At 39.1% G+C, this 20554-nt stretch overlaps 1 protein-coding gene across 1 annotated transcript in view; it reads right to left on the bottom strand.

Moving 5' to 3' along the window:
- Positions 1-406: 406 nt before the first annotated feature.
- The window catches only part of LOC306981550 (uncharacterized protein), a 35864-nt gene continuing 15716 nt past the window's right edge, over positions 407-20554 (bottom strand). The window contains exons 6-16 of the mRNA XM_079581157.1: positions 18747-18932; positions 17556-17595; positions 15765-15910; positions 13907-13939; positions 13429-13512; positions 10833-11027; positions 10562-10741; positions 7347-7559; positions 5809-5928; positions 2485-2625; positions 407-517 (exon numbers count right to left, since the gene is read on the bottom strand). Coding sequence (XP_079437283.1) covers positions 446-517; positions 2485-2625; positions 5809-5928; positions 7347-7559; positions 10562-10741; positions 10833-11027; positions 13429-13512; positions 13907-13939; positions 15765-15910; positions 17556-17595; positions 18747-18932 — 1410 coding nt within the window. The 3' untranslated portion in view covers positions 407-445. The remainder of the gene's footprint in view (positions 518-2484; positions 2626-5808; positions 5929-7346; positions 7560-10561; positions 10742-10832; positions 11028-13428; positions 13513-13906; positions 13940-15764; positions 15911-17555; positions 17596-18746; positions 18933-20554) is intronic.

The raw sequence follows: 20554 nt of genomic DNA, 5'->3' as shown, positions 1-20554 counted from the left end.
AAAATAACTCCTCCCATCAGCGCGAGCGTCTCGTCTTCTCTCGGGTCAGTCTCATGATCGATCACAAACACAAACGCTCCGTCTAAACTCGCCTTTTACACAAGATAACAACAAATAATCCTGGCAGGTAAAAACGAAACAGAAACCTGCAGTGACATATAACAATGACAATAAGCGTCAGACACATTTTGCCTCTTTTCTTTATTCAGTGGATTTGCACATGCACGTCCCCATCATATCTGCATATTTTATACTTTGTGATAATATAGGTCCAGACTCGGTACATTCAGAGTAGACAGTGAAAAGACACACACGAAGAAAGAAAGGGCCCCCTAAAGATACGGGGCCCCCACACATGTCCAGCAGAGGACCACGGCGCCCCTCGCACGGTCGGCGTTGGTGCTCAGGGCCCTCAGAGGTAATGGGGCCTCCAGGTTGGCGGCCCTCAGATGTAGACGGGCTGCTCCTGGGCGGTCAGCAGGCGGTACATTGCAGCGGGCATCGTCTTCATGTGGATCTGCCAAAAAACAAAACCAGAACAATGCATTTAACCACCTGCTTTGGTGATCCGGGTCGTGTTCCGTGCACCGATGACAGCTCAATGTGGAGCTACAGTCGTTAGCAAAACAGAGCTAGCTTATTAGCAACAGCTGTTTCCTGTTTTGTCCCAAGCTTTGAGAAAAATATAAGGCATCTCTTGCTTGAAAACATTTAGAAAGCAACCAACACCAAATCCATTTCATTGCCACAAGAGTTGTTGAAATGTAGTACAGAGTAGGGATGGGCGGATCGACACCACAGTAGAGATATATCGAGACCAAACGGCTACTTTTTAAGCATCGATATTGGGCAAAAAGGATCGATACTACAATTTTAAACATAAAAGGACAATCTACATCTTTGTTCTGAGCCAAAACAGTCCACAGGAGCAGGGGATTAAATTAAGCCAGCCATATCATTCTGGTTTATATTCTGTTTGTCATTAAAGTATTACTTTTAAAGCAGTACTAAGTAACTCTTCCCCCTAGAGGCCATAAGCGCAACTACAGGTGTCGTAGCAAGTTACGATTTTTTAACTTATTAATTGTCTTGGAGAGTAAATACTACGCTGACAGAAAAGGCGAAGGGAGAGAGGGTTACTGTGCATCCAATTATACAATGGAAATATTTTTTTTCACTCAAACTTTGCTGTAAATACTGTTTAAAGTGACGCTAGCCCGCAGTTAGCTTTGCCCGTTAGCCTGTTAGCTTCTTCTTCCTGATTCTATTAGTGTGTATTGGTGGCTCCGCACCGGTGGCAGTCAAGTTGCAAACATGGTTTTCTGTCCAGAGACACCAGGGGGCGATGAAAGACCCTCCAGTCATCCCATAAACACTTGTATTACCCCCACAGGGACTACGGGGAGGGTTTATTAAGGTAAACACGTTACTTAGTACTGCTTTAAACTTTGTTTATGTATTTAATTTCACATTAACATTGTATAATTAAACAGTTAAAGTAATATCATTTTAATCTACCTATTAATTATATAAAATAACCAGTTTTAGAAATGTATATTGATTGAAATACATTCACCCATATAAAAATGACCAGTATCGGTATTGGTATCGAGAAAAATGACCTCAAAAGTATCGGTATCGTATCGATTCCAAAAAACGTGGTATCGCCCATCCCTAGTACAGAGGTGCAGAGAAATGGAATTTATTAGAAAAATAAAAAGAAGCAGGAAGTAGTTCTATTTCATCCCTGCTGCATTGGGGATTCATAGAACCATAGTTACATACGTAACTTTCGTTCTCGCTCTGCATTAACCAGCATGGACACAGCGCCTCCTGTCTGTCAATTCCATATTTCTCACAGATTTTACACATTTCTGTTGGAGCGCTTCACGTTCAACATTTCTGCTGCGAAAATTGGTTAAATTGCTCAACAAGTAAGAATGAAAAGTATTCTTTCCTTTATTCTTTTTTCTGCTGGATTTTTGTCTTTTTTCTGCTGGATTTTTGTCTTTTTTCTGCTGGATTTTTGTCTTTTTTCTGCTGGATTTTTGTCTTTCTTTTTGCTGTTTTTATGTTTTTTTTGCTGGATTTTTGTCTTTTTTCTGCTGGATTTTTGTCTTTTTTTGCTGGATTTTTGTCTTTCTTTTTGCTGTTTTTATGTCTTTTTTCTGCTGGATTTTTGTCTTTTTTTCTGCTGGATTTTTGTCTTTTTTGCTGGATTTTTGTCTTTTTTCTGCTGAATTTTTGTCATGTTTTTGCTGGATTTTTGTCACTTTTTTGTTGAGTTTTTGTCATTTTTTTGGTTAAATTGGTTAAATTGCTCAACAAGTAACAACGAAAAGAATTCTTTCTTCACAACAGAATCGATCAAACCTATGTTTCAACACCTACATATGGCGCACATATAATGAAGGATTAAAATATGACAAATAAACGACAAACATGCGTTGCTGGTGAGCTTCCTTTGCGGTGCTGCTTTCTCACCTCCCCCATGGCGTTGGACAGGATCTGGACGATCTTCTCGTGGGGCGTGGCCACCACACTCTGGCTGTTGATCTCGATGATGCGGTGGCCCACGCGCACCCCGCCCCTCTCCGCGATGCCGCCCCTCATCAAGCTGCAGATCTGTGGACGGGAACACAAAAACATCAATTCTGTCTCAAACGTAACCTTGGTATAATTGTGTATAGTTATTAAGATACACTGCCTGACAACAACAACAACACCATAAAGCTAACTAACTGGTATGATCAAAGGTTGCTGTTGGTCAAAGGGCTTTATATTGGCGATATTTGTCATTTTTTCACATATCGGCATCGGTCCGATATGGGGAAATATCGGCCGATTTTTCTTTCTTTCTTTTTATTATTTACTGCACCGTAATGTCGTAGCGCACCTGAATGCAGCAGCGGTGTAGACGGGCTAAACTGACCTGACTGGGGCAACAATTTATTCAAATGATCTGAAATAAACAGTGGCTCCTAAAAATAAAGAGCATAAATTCACACGTCTTCAAAGTAAAATATGTTTTTACTAAGTTTAAACAAAGTGGAGCGGACACTCGGACACCACAGAGATGCAGAGATACAAGTGGCTGCTGGAACAAACTGGATTAAATCTGCCTCATGGACATTATTCTGAGTCAGGATTAACAGGAATCATTTTCTGATGGATTATTTGTCGCTACATCTGAGGTGAGTTTTGCAAAAGTTTCTCCGTCCTGACGCCAGATTTATAACCTTGTTTGTTAGCGCTAGCTTAGCTTCAAACTGGCTAAAGAATACTGCACGTAAACATGACCTTTCTGTCATCATGTAGGTCTAACTACAGTGATGATAATGTAGAAGAAGATCTTTATTTATATAGCGCCTTTCACAGACACATAGTCACAAAGCGCTTTACATGAGACAATTGTACATTCACTCCATACTCGGTGGTGGAAACTACGTTTGTAGCTTCAGTTTCTCCTGGGAGAGACTGACAGAAGTGCTATCGCGACTACACACGTCTGCGCCAACGGACCCTCTGACAACCACCATGCATTCATTCACACACATCATTCATTCTGGCCTATTGTGCATGTTTTTAGTGGTAGGGGAAACCGGAGGAAACCTATGCAGACACGGGGAGAACATACAAACTCCACACAGAAAGGTAGGGCTGCTCGATTATTGAAAAAATAATAATCACGATTATTTTTGTCATAATTGAAATCACGATTATTCAAACGATTATTTGTTGCCTTTAAAAAAATCCATAAAAAAGTGACAAAAATCCATTAAAAAAAAGACAAAAATCCAGCAAAAAAGTGACAAAAATCCATTAAAAAAGTGACAAAAATACATTAAAAAAAGACAAAAATCCAGCAAAAAGTGACAAAAATCCATTAAAAAAGTGACAAAAATCCATTAAAAAAGTGACAAAAATCCAGCAGAAAAAGACAAAAATCCAGCAAAAAAAAGACAAAAATCCAGCAGAAAAAAAGACAAAAATCCAGCAAAAAAAGACAAAAATCCAGCAGAAAAAAAGACAAAAATCCAGCAAAAAAAAGACAAAAATCCAGCAGAAAAAAAGACAAAAATCCAGCAAAAAAAGACAAAAATCCAGCAGAAAAAAAGACAAAAATCCAGCAAAAAAGTGACAAAAATCCATTAAAAAAGTGACAAAAATACATTAAAAAAAGACAAAAATCCAGCAAAAAGTGACAAAAATCCATCAAAAAAGTGACAAAAATCCATCAAAAAAAGACAAAAATCCAGCAAAAAAGTGACAAAAATCCAGCAGAAAAAAAGACAAAAATCCATCAAAAAAGTGACAAAAATCCATCAAAAAAGTGACAAAAATCCATTAAAAAAGTGACAAAAATCCATCAAAAAAGTGACAAAAATCCAGCAAAAAAGACAAAACTCCATCAAAAAAGTGACAAAAATCCAGCAAAAAAAGACAAAAATCCAGCAGAAAAAAAACAAAACTCCAGCAAAAAAGTGACAAAAATCCATTAAAAAAGTGACAAAAATCCAGCAAAAAAAGACAAAAATCCAGCAGAAAAAAAGACAAAACTCCAGCAAAAAAGTGACAAAAATCCAGCAAAAAAAGACAAAAATCCAGCAAAAAAAGACAAAACTCCAGCAAAAAAGTGACAAAAATCCAGCAAAAAAAGACAAAAATCCAGCAAAAAAAGACAAAACTCCAGCAAAAAAGTGACAAAAATCCAGCAAAAAAGTGACAAAAATCCATCAAAAAAGTGACAAAAATCCAGCAAAAAAGTGACAAAAATCCATAAAAAAATACAAAAATCCAGCAAAAAATACAAAAATCCAGCAAAAAAATAGAAAAAAAAATAAATAATAATAATTATAATCGATTTTTGGCGATTATGCTAATTTTGTAATCGTTTACTGTTGTAATCGAAATCGTAATCGAATTTCGATTAATTGCACAGCCCTAGCGGAACCCCGACCTTCTAGCTGTGAAGCCAGAGCACTAACAGCTGCGCTACCGTGCCGCCCATGATAATGTAGGTCTCACTACAGTGATGATAATGTCTGTATTCATGTTTACTCCGCTCACTTTTGTCACGTTAATGACCTGTGACAACGAGGCGTTATGTCGCATTTTCGCGCATATTTAATTAGACGCATTTGCGATCGTTCGCGCATTTATCATTGAAAACAATGCAGTTCAAAGCTCTTACTAATCTTGTAGATCTACTGTTTGCTTTTTGCCAGCTCTAAACCAACTCATAACCTCATAAGTTCATATAAGGTGCTGTTAAAGTGACATTATGATATTTCCAATTCCAAAGCGTCATACAGAGCAGTGTGTCCTTTATCAGATTTGTTTAAAGTTAAAACATGTAGCTTAAATAACATGGTAGGCTACATATTTTAATAAAAAATGCAATAAATAGTAGCCTAGCATATTCCCAGTGTCAGTGTTTCCCATTAATAGAGGACATGGGTGAAAGTATAATAATAAGTAGGTCTGAGTAAATATTTTGCCAAAATCCAAATGACATTTCACTCCAACATTGCATTTGGTCTTTTTAATATTTTTCTAATACAGGGTTAGGTTTTTCATCCTGGTGTGTGAGACGTGTCCCAATAATGGAACAATTTTCAAACCTTACCACATTTGAGCCTTTCTATTGATTTTTAACGTTGAAATAAATATCGGCAAATATCGGATATCGGCAGATTTTTTTTATATCGGTCCATCCCTAATCTTAACCTCATTGAGAATGCAGAAGCCAGATAGAAAAAGAACACTTGGGGCGTTGTACATGTGACTGAGCTGGATGACACTCACGATGCCGTTCTGGACGCTGAAGCCCAGCTGGTAGCGTAGGTCCGGGCGGCGGATGAGCACCATGGTGACGGGGGGACAGCGCACTATGTTCATCTTGATCCGGCACTGCGACTTCAGACCCTGCAACGCACAGGACACATGCAGCACACCCTTAGCAAGGACTTATACAGTGAAACAAAACAAACAAGCTGCCCTATTGTTTTACAAGAAATGTACATTTAACCTCTTAACTCCCACCTGAACGGATCCCATTTTCTCCAGTTTGGCTTTACCCTAATCAAAAAGCTTCTTGGGAAAAAAGCACCAAAACAGCAAAAAAAATGAGAAGAAAACAAGGATGTAAACGCAACAAAAAGAGACAAAAATTCCAACAAAAATGTGACAAAAATTCTACAAAAATGTGACAAAAATTCAAAAAAAAATTACAAAAATTCAACAAAAATTCAACAAAAAGTGACAAAAATTCAACCAAAAAGTGACAAAAATTCAACAAAAAAGTGACAAAAATTCAACAAAAATGTGTCAAAAATTAAAAAAAAAAATTCAACAAAAACTCAACAAAAAATGACAAAAATTCAACAAAAAATGACAAAAATTCAACAAAAATGTGACAAAAATTCAACAAAAATGTGACAAAAATTCAACAAAAATGTGAAAAAAAATCAACAAAAAATGACAAAAATTCAACAAAAATGTGACAAAAATTCAACAAAAATGTGAAAAAAAATCAACAAAATGTGACAAAAATTCAACAAAAAATGACAAAAATTCAACAAAAATATGAAAAAAAATCAACAAAAAGTGAAAAAATTCAACAATTTTTTTTTACAAAAATTCAACAAAAATATGAAAAAAATTCAACAAAAAGTGACAAAAATTCAACAAAAAGTGACAAAAATTCAACAAAAATGTAACAAAAAATTCAACAAAAATGTGACAAAAACTAAACAAAAAAGTGACAAAAACTCAACAAAAAAAATTACAAAAATTCAACAAAAATCTGAAAAAAATTCAACAAAAATGTGACAATTCAACCAAAAAGTGACAAAAATTCAACCAAAAAGTGACAAAAATTCAACCAAAAATGTGACAAAAATTCAACAAAAATGTGACAAAAATTCAACAAAAATGTGACAAAAATTCAACAAAAAATGACAAAAACTCAACAAAAATTCAACAAAAATTCAACAAAAACTCAGCAAAAAAATTACAAAAACTCCACAAAAATGTGACCAATATAAAAAAAAAAAACATAAAAAAGGTGACACAACACAGCAACAACGCGGGGAAAAAGATCAGTTTTGTGGGTCAAATGAAGTGTTACACAGACCTATATAATGGCCAAAGAGCACAGAAGGCATTTGGGTGTGCAGGCGGGTGGTAAGAGGTTAATGCATACATTTAACAATTATTTTACTAGAAGGAAAAACATCCTGTACAGGACCTTTAAGTATTGTACTAAAGAGAGTACTTTCCTTAGTAATGGAGGTAATGAAATCCAGCACTGTGACCATCTCATGACCCCTCCTCCTCCCTACCTTGATGATGCTCTGGCAGGTGTTGAGCGGCAGGCCCACCAGGCTGGTCCCGTTCACCGTCATGATCTGGTCTCCGATGTTGAGGCGTCCGGACTTCTCTGCGGGCCCGGAGTGCATCATGCTGGCAATGATGACGGTGGGCAGAATGGAGCCCCAGCCCGACTCCACGATGACCACGCCCAGCATCTCGCCCTTCTGTTTCTCAATGTACACCTGCAGAACACGAGCGCGTCACTGCCCCGGCCGTGAGTCCTGTGAGTCCTGTGAGTCCTGTGAGTCCTGTGAGTCCTGAGAGTCCTGAGAGTCCTGTGAGTCCTGTGAGTCCTGTGAGTCCTGTGAGTCCTGTGAGTCCTGTGAGTCCTGTGAGTCCTGTGAGTCCTGTGAGTCCTGTCCCTGATGTGTCATGTAATGTGAAATACTTGTCCTTTTATAAATACTGAGACGCAGAAGGTGTCAAGGAGAGAAATAAAATAGAGAGATATCAATGTGAACCCTTTGCTGTAGTTTATTCTGAAAGTTAGCTACTAAAGTGGAGATGTTGTTGCAGTTGTTGAGTGGAATGAACACCTTATTTGGAGAAAATGACCCTAGATGTGGATACCAAACATGTCAATATTTGTGAATGAATAAGTGTGAAAAAGACGTGGTCGTGAAATCGAGAAATCAGCTCCATTCTTTTTATCAGACTCATGTTTTCCTACTTTTCAGTAAATAAGACATGTCCCTCTTAGTGAGTCACTGGAGAGAATCGCTGGTCTAAACACTGCTGTTGTTTGGACTTGGTTCATGGTTAATAGATACAGACAGCATCTCTGGAATCGCCCATATATGGTCATTTTTAAAACAGTTAAGGGGGAAACAATTTTGAAAAAATCTAAACTTTCTCTAATTATTCAAAAACGACTAACAAATGCTGAATTATGAATATAGTTTATACTAAATAAAGAAACAAAGACGAGATGAGGGATGGGGAGGAGCAAAGTGGTTCAACAGCCCATAAATACATGAATAACGGAGAATGCTAACTTCATGCTACATGTTAGCATCGGGCTAATGCTAACGGTTAGCTAGCGCTTGCTACAACTGCCGTTTTTTCACTTCTACTGAACAGAGAAAATATCCATATGGGCCTGATTTACACTTGACTTTATTTATGTGATGAATTAGTTGATATTCCACCAGAAAATGGCTAAAAAGAGGGAAAATTGTGTTTCTCTAAAGATTCTATTTTCCCCCTCGGCGAAGCCACGCCCCCTTCTATGACGAGATGCCGTCTGTATCTATTGCCGTTTCCCTTTTGTGGTTCAAATGAAAGCATTTTCCCCTCGTAAATCAAGCAGTGCTTAAATCAATCGAAATTGTGATTTTTTTTCAGTAAAGGAAACGAGAGGCTACGTATGACCACTGCAGCAGAATCACTTCACTCTATCAAATTTGTAGAAATAGGTTATTGACCATGAGAAATTCATTTTGACTTCCACAACCCATTCTGTGAATACCAACAATCTACACAAGAAGAACTCAAGAACAAATAAGTGCTTAAGAACGTTTCATGAATGAGGCCCAAGGGTCCAGCAGGGCCTCTCCATCATGACAGCATCAGTAATATTATAATTCAATTAAAGAAACTACGGTACTGGTCAAGATGCAGATTTTTTTTTTTTTGTCACGGTTTTAGCTAATAGCTCTGTCATTTCTGGTACAATCCACTGTCACAATGTTCAGTGTCTTCTCTCTCAGCACATATGAACTAAGGTACAATTACTTTCTCGTCCAAAAGTGGTGACAATATTCTGCTTAAAGGAACAGGCCACCGTTTTTACATACTGAGATATGTTCTTACCTGAGCTTTGACGAGTTCTTTAGGACCTGTCTGATCTTCCCCCGTGCCTTCAGTCACGTAAACACAGCACAGACGGCGTTAGCATTTAGCCTCTCCCTCTCTCCTCTATAGCTCCAAAACAGGTCAAGATAGAAGCTACCAAGCTCTTCCACGTTTTCCCTATTTAAATATGGTTACGTGAAGTGTTCCACTACAAAGTATAATTACACAAAATTAAACAATGTGGATTTTCTAAGCGGATAAAAGGGGGAACTATATTGTAAGGCGTAATAATACCAGGAGTAGTTTGGCATCCGCACAGTAATCTTCACTTTACTGCTTGGTAGCTTCTATCTTGACCTGTTTTGGAGCTATAGAGGAGAGAGGGAGAGGCTAAATGCTAACGCCGTCTGCGCTGTGTTTACGTGACTGAAGGCACGGGTGAAGATCAGACAGGTCCTAAAGAACCCGTCAAAGCTAAGGTAAGAACTTATCTCAGTATGGAAAAACGGTGGCCTGTTCCTTTAACATAATGCTTCATGTTAGCATCGTGCTAATGCTAATGCTAGCTAGCGCTATCGACAACTGCCGTTTTTTTTCTTTTCGCTTCTACTGAACAATCTGCTGTGAATAAACATCCATATGGACCTGATATAAACTTAACTTTATTTGTACGTGATAAATAAGTTTATATTTCGCCAGAAAATGGCTAAAAAGAGTGAAAAATTGTGTTTCCCAAAAGACTGTGTTTTCCCCCTCAGCGAGGCCACGCCCCCTTCTATGACGCGATGCCGTCTCTATCTATAGAGCTCCACAGTCCGGTCCGGAAGCAAAAAATCCCCGTCTACACGACCGTCGATTTTCCAAAAATTCAAATATTAAGAGTTTAACGTCACTGCAAAAGCTAATCAGCTATGCAGCAATTCGTGACCATAAAATGTTTCATTTCAGTTCAAAACGAAGACGACATGTTGAAGAAAAGGCAAAGGTACAAGGCTGTGACATCATTCACTTCCTGACTATAGAAACTCCGTATCCCAAGAACCATTGCGGTTCTTTGGGTTTTCAGCAAACACGGCCAGTTTCTTTTACTTTGCAGACAAAAGTTCTATATTATTTCACTGTTAAACAATCTGAATCGGGCTAATGTGAATAAGAATGATCGGTGGTTCGTTTAATTGGATCGTTGGGAACATTTTTCTGATCAATCTGACGTTTTTCTTACTCTCAGTGTTAGATATGGATAAAACTATTTGCCTGCATTATGTTATCTCCGTAGCTACAGAGTTAAAGACTTTATTCGAAATCAAAACTGTCTCAAAGCAAGGGGGAATTGATTGGAATTTTATGGGAATTTATTACTCTATTGGTCCGAGAGCGGGCTTTGACTCACGTCGCGGCAGTTCTCGGACTTGGAGAAGTGGATGAGGTCTTCGTTGTACATGTCCTGAGTGCTGAGCAGGTCGCTGTACTCCCGCTGGCTCAGGTCCTCCGGGTCGATGCCGTTGGCCCTGAGGAACTCCTGGTAGGCCACGCTGAAGGACTGCCCGATGGACTGCGCGATCAGCTGGGCCTGCGGGTGGAGAAACACATTCCCATCGGTCAGACTTAAAGCCAGGCTGAGCGATTTCGTGAAGAATGGCGGTTCCACATGCTCTACTCACGTCCTCGGACTCGAAGACGTGGCAGATCATCCGGTAGACCCGCTTGTGGTCCGGGCTGTGGTCCTCGCCGGAGTCCAGCTGGTCCTGAGCAGAGCGGGAGGAGCGCACCAGCTTCCCCCGGGCGATGAGCACCACCATGTTCCCGATGTCGGCGATGTAGGAGATGGTGCGCAGGGGCAGGTCCATCAGGCTCTCCTGGGGGGGGACACAGCGGGGCGGTTTACTGTTGGGTTTCTGAGGGGGCAGGCTGACCCCACGGATTCCACATCCACCCGTTCATTCTGACTTAGTTTTGTATTGTAACTGATTGCGAACGGTTAACCAAAAACACTTTTTTTCTGTGCTTGTTTCCCAATGACTAATACGTACAATACACAAACTATCCACCAGGGGGTGCTGCAGCATCTTCGGCACCCTGGGTTCCCGCAGCCTTGCTTTTGACTCCACAAATCAATTTATTCTCTATGCGACTGCAGCGCAGAGACCATTTTTTTGTTGGTATTCAACTCATTTTTGTAACTTCATTGTCATTTTTTGTCTTTTTTTTTATCACATTTTTGTAATTTTTTGTTAATTTTTTTGTAATTTTTTGGTCATTTTTTTTCTCACATTTTTTTCATTTTTTTGTCACATTTTTTCATTTTTTCGGCAATTTTTTTAATCAAATTTTGGTCACATTTTTGTATTTTTTTTGTAAAATGTTCATCACATTTTTGTCATATTTTTGTAATTTTTTTGTCACATTTTCTCTCATTTTTTCGTCCATTTCTTGTCAATTTCTTGCAACATTTTTGTGACATTTTTGCCACTTTTTCATCAATTTTTCGTCACTTTTTTGTCAAAGTTTTCTCACTTTTTTGTCACATTTCCATCATTGTTTTCGTCTCAGTTTTGTCGCAATTTTCACAGCTTTTTTCCAGAAGCTTTTGGACTGGGGTAAAGCCAAACTGGAGAAAATGTGCTCGGTTCAGGTGGGACTTAAGGGGCTAAAACGGAATGTGTCATTTTATGTTTTCAAATAAAAAATTAAAAAAGCCAAAATTGCCTATATTTTCAGCGACAAAATGTAAATAATGAATAGAGCCAGGTTTAAATCTATTGTATTAATGTTGGGGGATTTTGGATCTCGTTTAGTTTTTGAATAAGCTCTTCATAAGTGAAAATAAATATAAAAAAATTTGAAAAAAAAAAGTAAAATGTTTTTGTGTGAGCTCAATAAATAAGGCTGGGAAGAACATATTTAAAAACCCCTTCAAAGAACTTCAAAATATTAAGTCCCAGACCGGAAAGTTTGGAGTCTGTAGGAGCTACTAAAAGGAGAGGTTGTTGCAAGAGTGGAACAAAAATCTAATTTTGAGATAACCAGCCAACGTATTTTTCCTGCAAGGTTCTCCCAGAAAGGAAATGACCATATTTGGATTATAAACATCCTCTGTTTAGAGAGTTTGAGCTGCTCCTCTCAGGTCGAAGGTACAGGTGCAACGCCCTGTCTAAAAACAGGACCAGGCAGTCATTTGTGCCACAAGCTAGTTTACAATTAAGCAAACCAACAATATGAAGTAACCAACAGTGATGTTTTTATTCTGCACAGCTGGTCTGTCAGAGAAGATTTTTAAGGAATGTAGGTAACCATTTTAACATAATTTAAACTGAGGTTGACGGGCCGTGGTTTGTTTTTGTATGTTGTCAATGTTTGGATCTGTCTGCTGTGGTCACTGTTGTCTTTGTGTATTTCCACTCACTGCAAATGAATTTCATTGGGGAGGGGGCTCTTTTTTTGTCATTTTTTGTCATTTTTTTGTCACATTTTTGTCATTTTTTTGTTATTTTTTTGTCATTTTTGTCACATTTTTGTCATTTTTTTGTCATTTTTTTGTCATGTTTGTCACATTTTTGTCATTTTTTCGTAATTTTTTTGTCACATTTTTGTCATTTTTTTGGTCATTTTTTTGTCATTTTTTTGTCACATTTTTGTCATTTTTTTGTCATTTTTTGTCACATTTTTTGTCATTTTTTAGTCATTTTTTTGTCATTTTTTAGTCACATTTTTGTCATTTTTTTCTCATTTTTTGTGACATTTTTGTGACATTTTTGTCGTTTTTTGTCATTTTTTATCAATTTTTTGTCATTTTTTGTCATTTTTTATCACATTTTTGTCATTTTTTTCATCCCATTTTTGTCATTTTTTTATCACATTTTTGTCATTTTTTTGTCACATTTTTGTCATTTTTTTGTTATTTTTTGTCACATTCCCCACGGGGACAATACATTTCTACTACTACTACTTATAGCGTCAACCCTTAGACCATTTGTGGTACCCATGGATGTAACATATGTCAGTATTTGTGAACGAATACACGAGGGAAAGCCAGCTTTGCAAAACGATGTTGTTACTTCCTGGACATCTCTGCCTCGTGGAGTGGGGCAAACAGGCGGAGGATGTGGAATCTGGGCGTGAGACGATACACTGCTTCACTGTGACCAAACCGAGGCTACGGTAAATAATGAAGGACCGATGAACCCTTGTTTTACGGTCACTGACTTCAAAACTCCCCAGCATGTTTTTGAAAAGAGCAACATTGCAACAACAGCTCACCTGAGTGTCCGCGTTGAGCACCTTGATCCTCTGAGTGGACATGAACAGGTCCACCTCCACAGTGGACGTGTCTCCGTCGGCGCCCTGCACACCCACAGGAAGGACGGAGCGTTACTTCACATGCAAAGCTCTCATTCGCTGGACTTTAACAGGAAGACGCTTAGAAACATATATATAACGTTAGCATCTTATTAGCTAACTGTTGTAGCATTAACAGCTTTGTTTACAAATGACTTTAATCAGTTGGAGCTCGTGAGTCATTATTTTCAAGTGGGAAAAACACAAGTTACCAGTCGCACCATAAACTAAAACATTTTGCAGAGGCATTTTGAAAGTCTGAGCGCCTGATCTGAGAGGAAGCGACTCTCAAGGTGAGCGAAACCTCCTACATCAACTCCAACAATGAGGCTAATGGAAGTCTTTGTCACCCCTCTTCAAACAACAACATAGCGGAGCAGGAGACGGAGGAGCAGCGTACCTTCTTCCTGTTCTTGGCCTGTTTCTGAGCAGCCTGTGGACAGAGCACAGTATATCGTAAACCTAAACCTAAACAGTGCATCTAATTAGAAAGCATTTGTATTCAGTTCTGTGACAGTGACCCTGAAACGCGTCCCTGTGATGTTACAATTACAACGCAACTAACATTTTCATTTAGTTTTAGTTTGTGCTTTACAAACCAGGTGGATTGGGTTGGATAAAGCCACTTTCTGGAGCTGGATGCTGTCAGACGCTGTCAAAGGAGCAGCATCACAACTTTGACTTGAACGAGTCCTGTAAGACGCAGCAAGGGGGTGAGTGACCCAGCCTGGGGGTCCTGGGCACCCATGATCCCCCATTTGGTTGTTCTCAGTTCACTGGGCAGGGGGAGGTCTATGTCTGTGGATCCCCTGTCCTTCCCTCCCCTCTTAGACACACTTATTCTCTAAACATGATTCATCTGCTGCTGTGGAATGGAAACACCCCCTTGGCTCTGCTCACGTGCATCACCTGTCTGCGCACGGTCGGTTGGATGATCATATTTATCACATTGTACAAGTCAATTTTCATTACCAATTTTATACTAATTTGCACTAAATGGAGTCAATATTTATTGACTAGGTTCGGGAGCAGGACTACGCCTCAACCTATCACACTTTGCACACCAACCACTCTTGCTTTCACCTAACCACGCCTCTAATTACTCACGAGCCATTATATGCCCAGCCAAGCCTCGTCATCTCAGCTTGTTTGAAACTGTCGACCCCTCCCTCCCTTCATGTCTGTTCCATTTCAGCAATGATTCTCCTGGGGGTCCCGAAGAGCTGGGTTCATCCGAGACGGAGCCCCCACCCACAGTCTCGCCCAGTTTCACTCTACACCATAACCTTGTGAATATAATCTTCATTGCACTTTGTGGTGGCGTGGTCCTTGCTAGAGAATTGTTGTTTTTTGTCCATCTCTGTCTTACATGTTGTAGCTGCATCTGCACAATGTGCCCATGAGGGACAATAAAGTTTCATTCATTCATTCAATTTATCAAGGCAGGTGCTAAAGAGCGAGTGCAAGCTGGAAAATAAAATAGAGCTGTTTGTAAGCATGTGGAACCTAGTTTACCACATGACATGTTGTGTAATACCCTAGTAGGGCTGTAGATGTGATATGTAAAGGAGAGAGTGCTGCGTGAGTAACAAATGCTCTGATCCCATTTGCACCTGAGCAAATGTTTGGTAAATGACCCCCAAATGTGTCAATGTTATGAAGGGGGTTTAGCTCTGCACTGCGATGTAAAGGGCCCACCTCACCGGAGACTCCAGCTGCTGCTTGTCGTGGAGACGTCTCCGAGACGACCCCTGGAGAAAAGGCCAGTCTCCAGGTAGTTTTGATGAAAGACAAAAAGGTCTCGGAGACATTACAGGGACGCCACGGAAACGTCTCACAGGCTGAGGACAACAAAAAGTGTTTGCAGCATTGCCACAGCCGACTTCTCGGGGACCTCTCGGAGACCATGCTCAGACTCCGCTGAAACCGAACCTGTTTGTTTTCACTCAGACTACCTGGAGACACGCCTTATCTCCAGGAGACGTCTCGGTCGCTGATGTCGACCTCGAACTCAAGTCTATACTACTTGCTACTGCTGTTTTGGGATGTTGTTGTGAGTGTGCTCGGTTGTGCGTCTTGTACAGTTTCAAATCTTCCATCGAGAGGTTTTGTTGGACTAGTCATGGTCCTGTGTTGTACTTTTATCCATCACAGAGCGGTGCCGGCTACCACCACTACTTGGGGCGATGTCTGTATTGTGGGTGAATGCGTGTTCATGCTCAGATCTCGCGTGTGGGAGTGCGGGAGTGTGGTCTGACCCGGACTCGGCTCATGGCCTCCTGAGCCTGCTGCATGCGGGCGCTCTTGGTGGGCGTGCGCTCCGACAGCAGGTGCGTGCAGCCCATGTAGGTGGCGGCGAAGATGATCCCGTCGATGAGGTCCTCCGGGTCACACGGCCCTGGCACTGACACAAACACAACGGCCCAGTTCAAACATCACTGGAGGACACACGGAGCTGGCTCAAGAAACAAAGAAACTCCCTGATCTTCAAATAACACGTATAAGACGAGGCGCTGCAGGTGAATAAATCATTTATACCATAAAAGACCATTTATTTCAAATTTGTTTCATGTATTTGAGCTTCAACAACCGAGTCACTTCCTTTAAGGCTGACCCTGGATCAACGGCATCAAAACTTGGATCTAAAAATATCTTTTACTTTATTTTCAGTACCCGCTTTTATTTTTCCAATACCAGTAGTACCTAAACGTGTTTTTTTTGTTTGTATCATCCTGGTATCATTTACTGATACACAGCCCTAGTTCAACTCAAATGTCTCCTTTTTTTGGGTTCAAAACTCAATAAATCTGTCAGGAACTAGATATTGAAATATAAAAATTTGAAATGTGTGGGGTCTGTAGGAGCTACTAAAGTAGTGTAAATGTTCTTGTAAATATCGAATGACTCCACTACTACATGTGCATGTTTCATGAAGCACATGTTCCAATCTTTTTTTAATGAATAGATCAGACCTGGGCAAAATACGGCCCGAGATGATTCAGTCACACACTCAGGCCCACAACTTGTAGAGCATAAATTCATAAGCATGTCAAAAAAAGAGTAAGTCTCTAGCCCATTCCTGTGCGGAGATCTGATTTTTTTTAATGACCAGAATGTTCACTCCAGCCACTAGGGGGCAGATTAAATAAAAATAAAAGGAAAGAATTCCAAAAGTGTCCAGCAGAGGGCACTGACATAATAAGAAATCAGGATATAAACAACACATTGTGTGACTTGCAAGTGGAGTGGCTTGTAAAGTGCAATAAGTGTGAGCCGTTTTTATGAGGCTACAGTCCTGTCAGGTTCATTATTATTCATTTATTGAAAAAAAAAAAAAAGTATTTTCCCAATCAAATTATTTTTTTTTATTTTGAAGCTTTTGTTTATGGACCCTGGCGATACACTCCCCATATATTAAACTTTTATCCCAATATAAGTTTGTTTATTGTTGGTGCGGCTCCGACTCGATCCAGGCTTCTCATGTGGCCCCTTGTGAAAATGAATTGCCCCCCCCTGGAATAGATGATCATAACATAATGAAATAAAACTAGTCTTTTCCATATACAAAGTATGTCCAAAAGAATTGGGATAAAGGCAAGACACAGCAAGAAATACACCAAAAATAAAACATAGAATTCTATTTGGGGCGTTGTGCATGTGTGATAGAAGATTAAATGTATTTTTCCCCCCACATTTCTTTCTTCATTTTCTTTTTTTGGGGGGCGGGGCACAAGAGTTCAATCTTGCCAGAATGTCTAGGGCCGGCTCTGTCTAGATTAGTTATTATTATTCTAGTTAAAATGTCTCAAATTGAGCTTAATATTTCTCAATATTATTTCAATATATTTCAGTTTCAAGATTTATTTGGGCATTACATTATTTCTTTTGTTCTGAGATTTTTTTTTTAACTTGATTTAACACATTTTGTCTTTATTTCAGGTTCAAAATCTCAACTTTCGTCACACAAATCCATGTTTTCAGCTGCAGCGTCTCGACTCCACATGATTCCATTCGTTTCTTTGGGAGAAAAGTGTTATTGAAGCTCTTACCATCGACGAATGTTGGAAACGTGGGAAGAATCTGCCGTATCTGGAAGACAAAACAGAATCATTGTGTAATCCACAAACAGCCTCAGCTTCAGAGAGCCGCTCTGGTGTCGAGAGGAGATTGAGTTTTTGTATTTTCACCAGAAAACAACTAAAACTGGTGAATATTTTAGATGGAAAGTCGATTTATGTAAAACTGTCAGCGGTCGTTTAAAGGCTGCTGGTTTTCCGACCGGACAGCCAACTGCGTTTACGATGAAAAACCTTGAAAAGACCAAACCAAACTTTTTGTCTCCGAGGGCCAAAATGAAATTGTGCCTGTGAGTCGAGGGCCAAACACGGCGATGTCAAGCACGAAAAACACATAACTGCAAATTACAAAGTTACTTTATTTTATTTACTTTTTAGTTTTTCGATAGAATAAAATGCAAATGTGGGCTATCTATGCAAATAACATGCTATATTAAAACAAATGGTAACTATGGCAAAAGCCTAATTTTAGTAGAACAAAATCAGCAATTGTAGCAATTTAGTGCAAAATAAATAAAAGTTAACTCAAAGAAAATGTGACAATAGATTATTTTGAAAGTGTCAGTTCAGCATCAATTCTTTTATAAGTCACTTTTTAACATATACTGTTGTTGACGTCAACAACCTTTGCAATAAAAGTTAGAAAACTGAAATTTGCTGCAACAACACTGTTTAATTGATAAACACCAAGACACCACAACAGTGTTTCCTTAACTTTGCGAAAGGAGTGAAACAGCGCCCCCAATTTGACGCTGGTGGTCAAAAAGTGTACTGCATCCATATTTACCAATGAGAATGAATGGAAGAGACTTAGTTTTAACCACAAGTAGGTCACTCTCTGGCGGGCCAACAGAATTGCGAGCCCCACTTTGGGCACCCCTGATCTAGCCCCTTTAAAGAAACAACTTTTATGGTCAAAAGTTTAAGTTGATACGTTTTTTATTTGGATATTTTAAAAAGTTATTTAGACTCAACAGGCAACATTTGATTGACAAGTATAATGGTACGAAAATTTACCAATAAAAAAAGCTAGTTAAATCTGCAGATGACCATGTCTTTGAACCATTTTTTCGTTGTATTTTTGTTTTGTTGAACTTGTGGCATAAAGAAAGTTGAGCAATGCCGTTGTTTGCTTTGAAATGTGAGCGAGGCTGCTGCTCTCACCTCCTGTGGCGGCGGTGGTGGGGGCTGCTGCTGCTGGCCTGGGGGCGCCCTCTGCTGGGCCTCGTGGTGCGGCGCAGCGTGGCTCTGTCTCGGGCCGTCCCTCTGGCTCCGCTGGGGGGTTTTCACTGGGCTGACGGGGTCCTGAGCCGACGGGGAGCACTGGGACAGGGAGTCGCACGGGGACGGCTGTCGGGACACGCAGGTTTGTGAGTCTCAGGCAGTTTATCGGTAACACAGGCAGACAGTCATCCACACACACCACCATAAAAAGAGCAGGGGCTAAAAGATCAGAATACTATTTCAATCAATGAGCAATAAAAAGATAAATAAGACCAGCTCAAGGGTCTATTATTCATCACAGTTTGTTGGAAGAAGCTGTGCCATGGAGCAATAGCGCTTTTTATGGATAAATTGGCCAAAATGACCAAATCTAAATAATGGAAAGGGCTAGGTTTAAATATTTAACCTCTTAACTCCTGCCTGAACCCAGAGGATCTTTTTCCTCACGTCATCAGATTTTTTTTCCATCATTTTTTTGATGGGTATTCAACTCATTTTTGTAACTTTTTTTTTGTCATTTTTTGTCACATTTTTGTCATTTTTTGGTAAATTTTTTATCACATTTTTGTCATATTTTTGTAATTTTTTTGTCACATTTTTGTCATATTTTTGTAATTTTTTCGTCAATTTTTCATCAAATTGTTGTCATTTTTTTGTCACATTTTTGTCATTTTTTCATCAATTTTTTCATCTATTTTTTGTCATTTTTTGTCACATTTTTGTCATTTTTTCGTCAATTTTTCATCACATTTTTGTCATTTTTTGTCACATTTTTGTCATTTTTTGTCACATTTTTGTCATTTTTTCATCCATTTTTTGTCAATTTTTTGTCACATTTTTGTCATTTTTTCGTAAATTTTTCATCACATTTTTGTCATTTTTTGTCACATTTTTGTCATTTTTTGTCACATTTTTGTCATTTTTTCATCCATTTTTTGTCAATTTTTTGTCACATTTTTGTCATTTTTTCGTAAATTTTTCATCACATTTTTGTCATTTTTTGTCACATTTGTGTCATTTTTTGGTCAAATTTTTTTCACATTTTTGTCATATTTTTGTAATTTTTTTGTCACATTTTGTAACATTTTTGTCATTTTTTTGTCATTTTTTGTCAATTTCTTGTGACATTTTTGTGACATTTTTGCCTCTTTTTTCATCAATTTTTCATCACTTTTTTGTCAATGTTTTCTCACTTTTTTCTCACATTTCCATCATTGTTTTCGTCTCAGTTTTGTTGCCATTTTCACAGCGTTTTTTCCAGAAGCTTTTGGACTGGGGTAAAGCCAAACTGGAGAAAAAGTGCTCGGTTCAGGTGGGAGTTAAGGGGTTACATTACATTAGTTACATTTATTTCAGCGAGATTTTGGTTCTTCTTCAGCCTTTTCAATAAACTAGTCCAATGTTTTCCAACCAGGGGTAAGTCGACCCCTTGGGAGGTACAAGGAATCAGTGTTGAGAGTAACGCGCTATCAGTATTGCGTTAGAAAATCAGATTATGTTTCCAAAGTGACGAGTAAAGTAACAAGTTTATTTCAGCAGCTGCCCCCTCTGTGCAGCGATGCATCTGACTCTAAACCAGAGGTGTCCCGTGGGCCGGATCCAGCCCCTGCCCTGTAGAACATAAAAAGTCTCCAGCCCATTCCTGTACGGTGTTTTAAAGAATAATCGGAATGCTCATTGCAGCCACTAGCGGGCAGCTTTAAATAAATAAAAGATCAGATTATTACATGTGTCAGATTTTCACACAT

This window comes from Gobius niger (assembly GCF_951799975.1).
Source record: "Gobius niger genome assembly, chromosome: 22".
Lineage (NCBI taxonomy): Eukaryota > Metazoa > Chordata > Actinopteri > Gobiiformes > Gobiidae > Gobius > Gobius niger.
The sequence above is the reverse complement of the archived record's forward strand: the minus strand, read 5'-3'. Positions and strand labels throughout refer to the sequence as shown.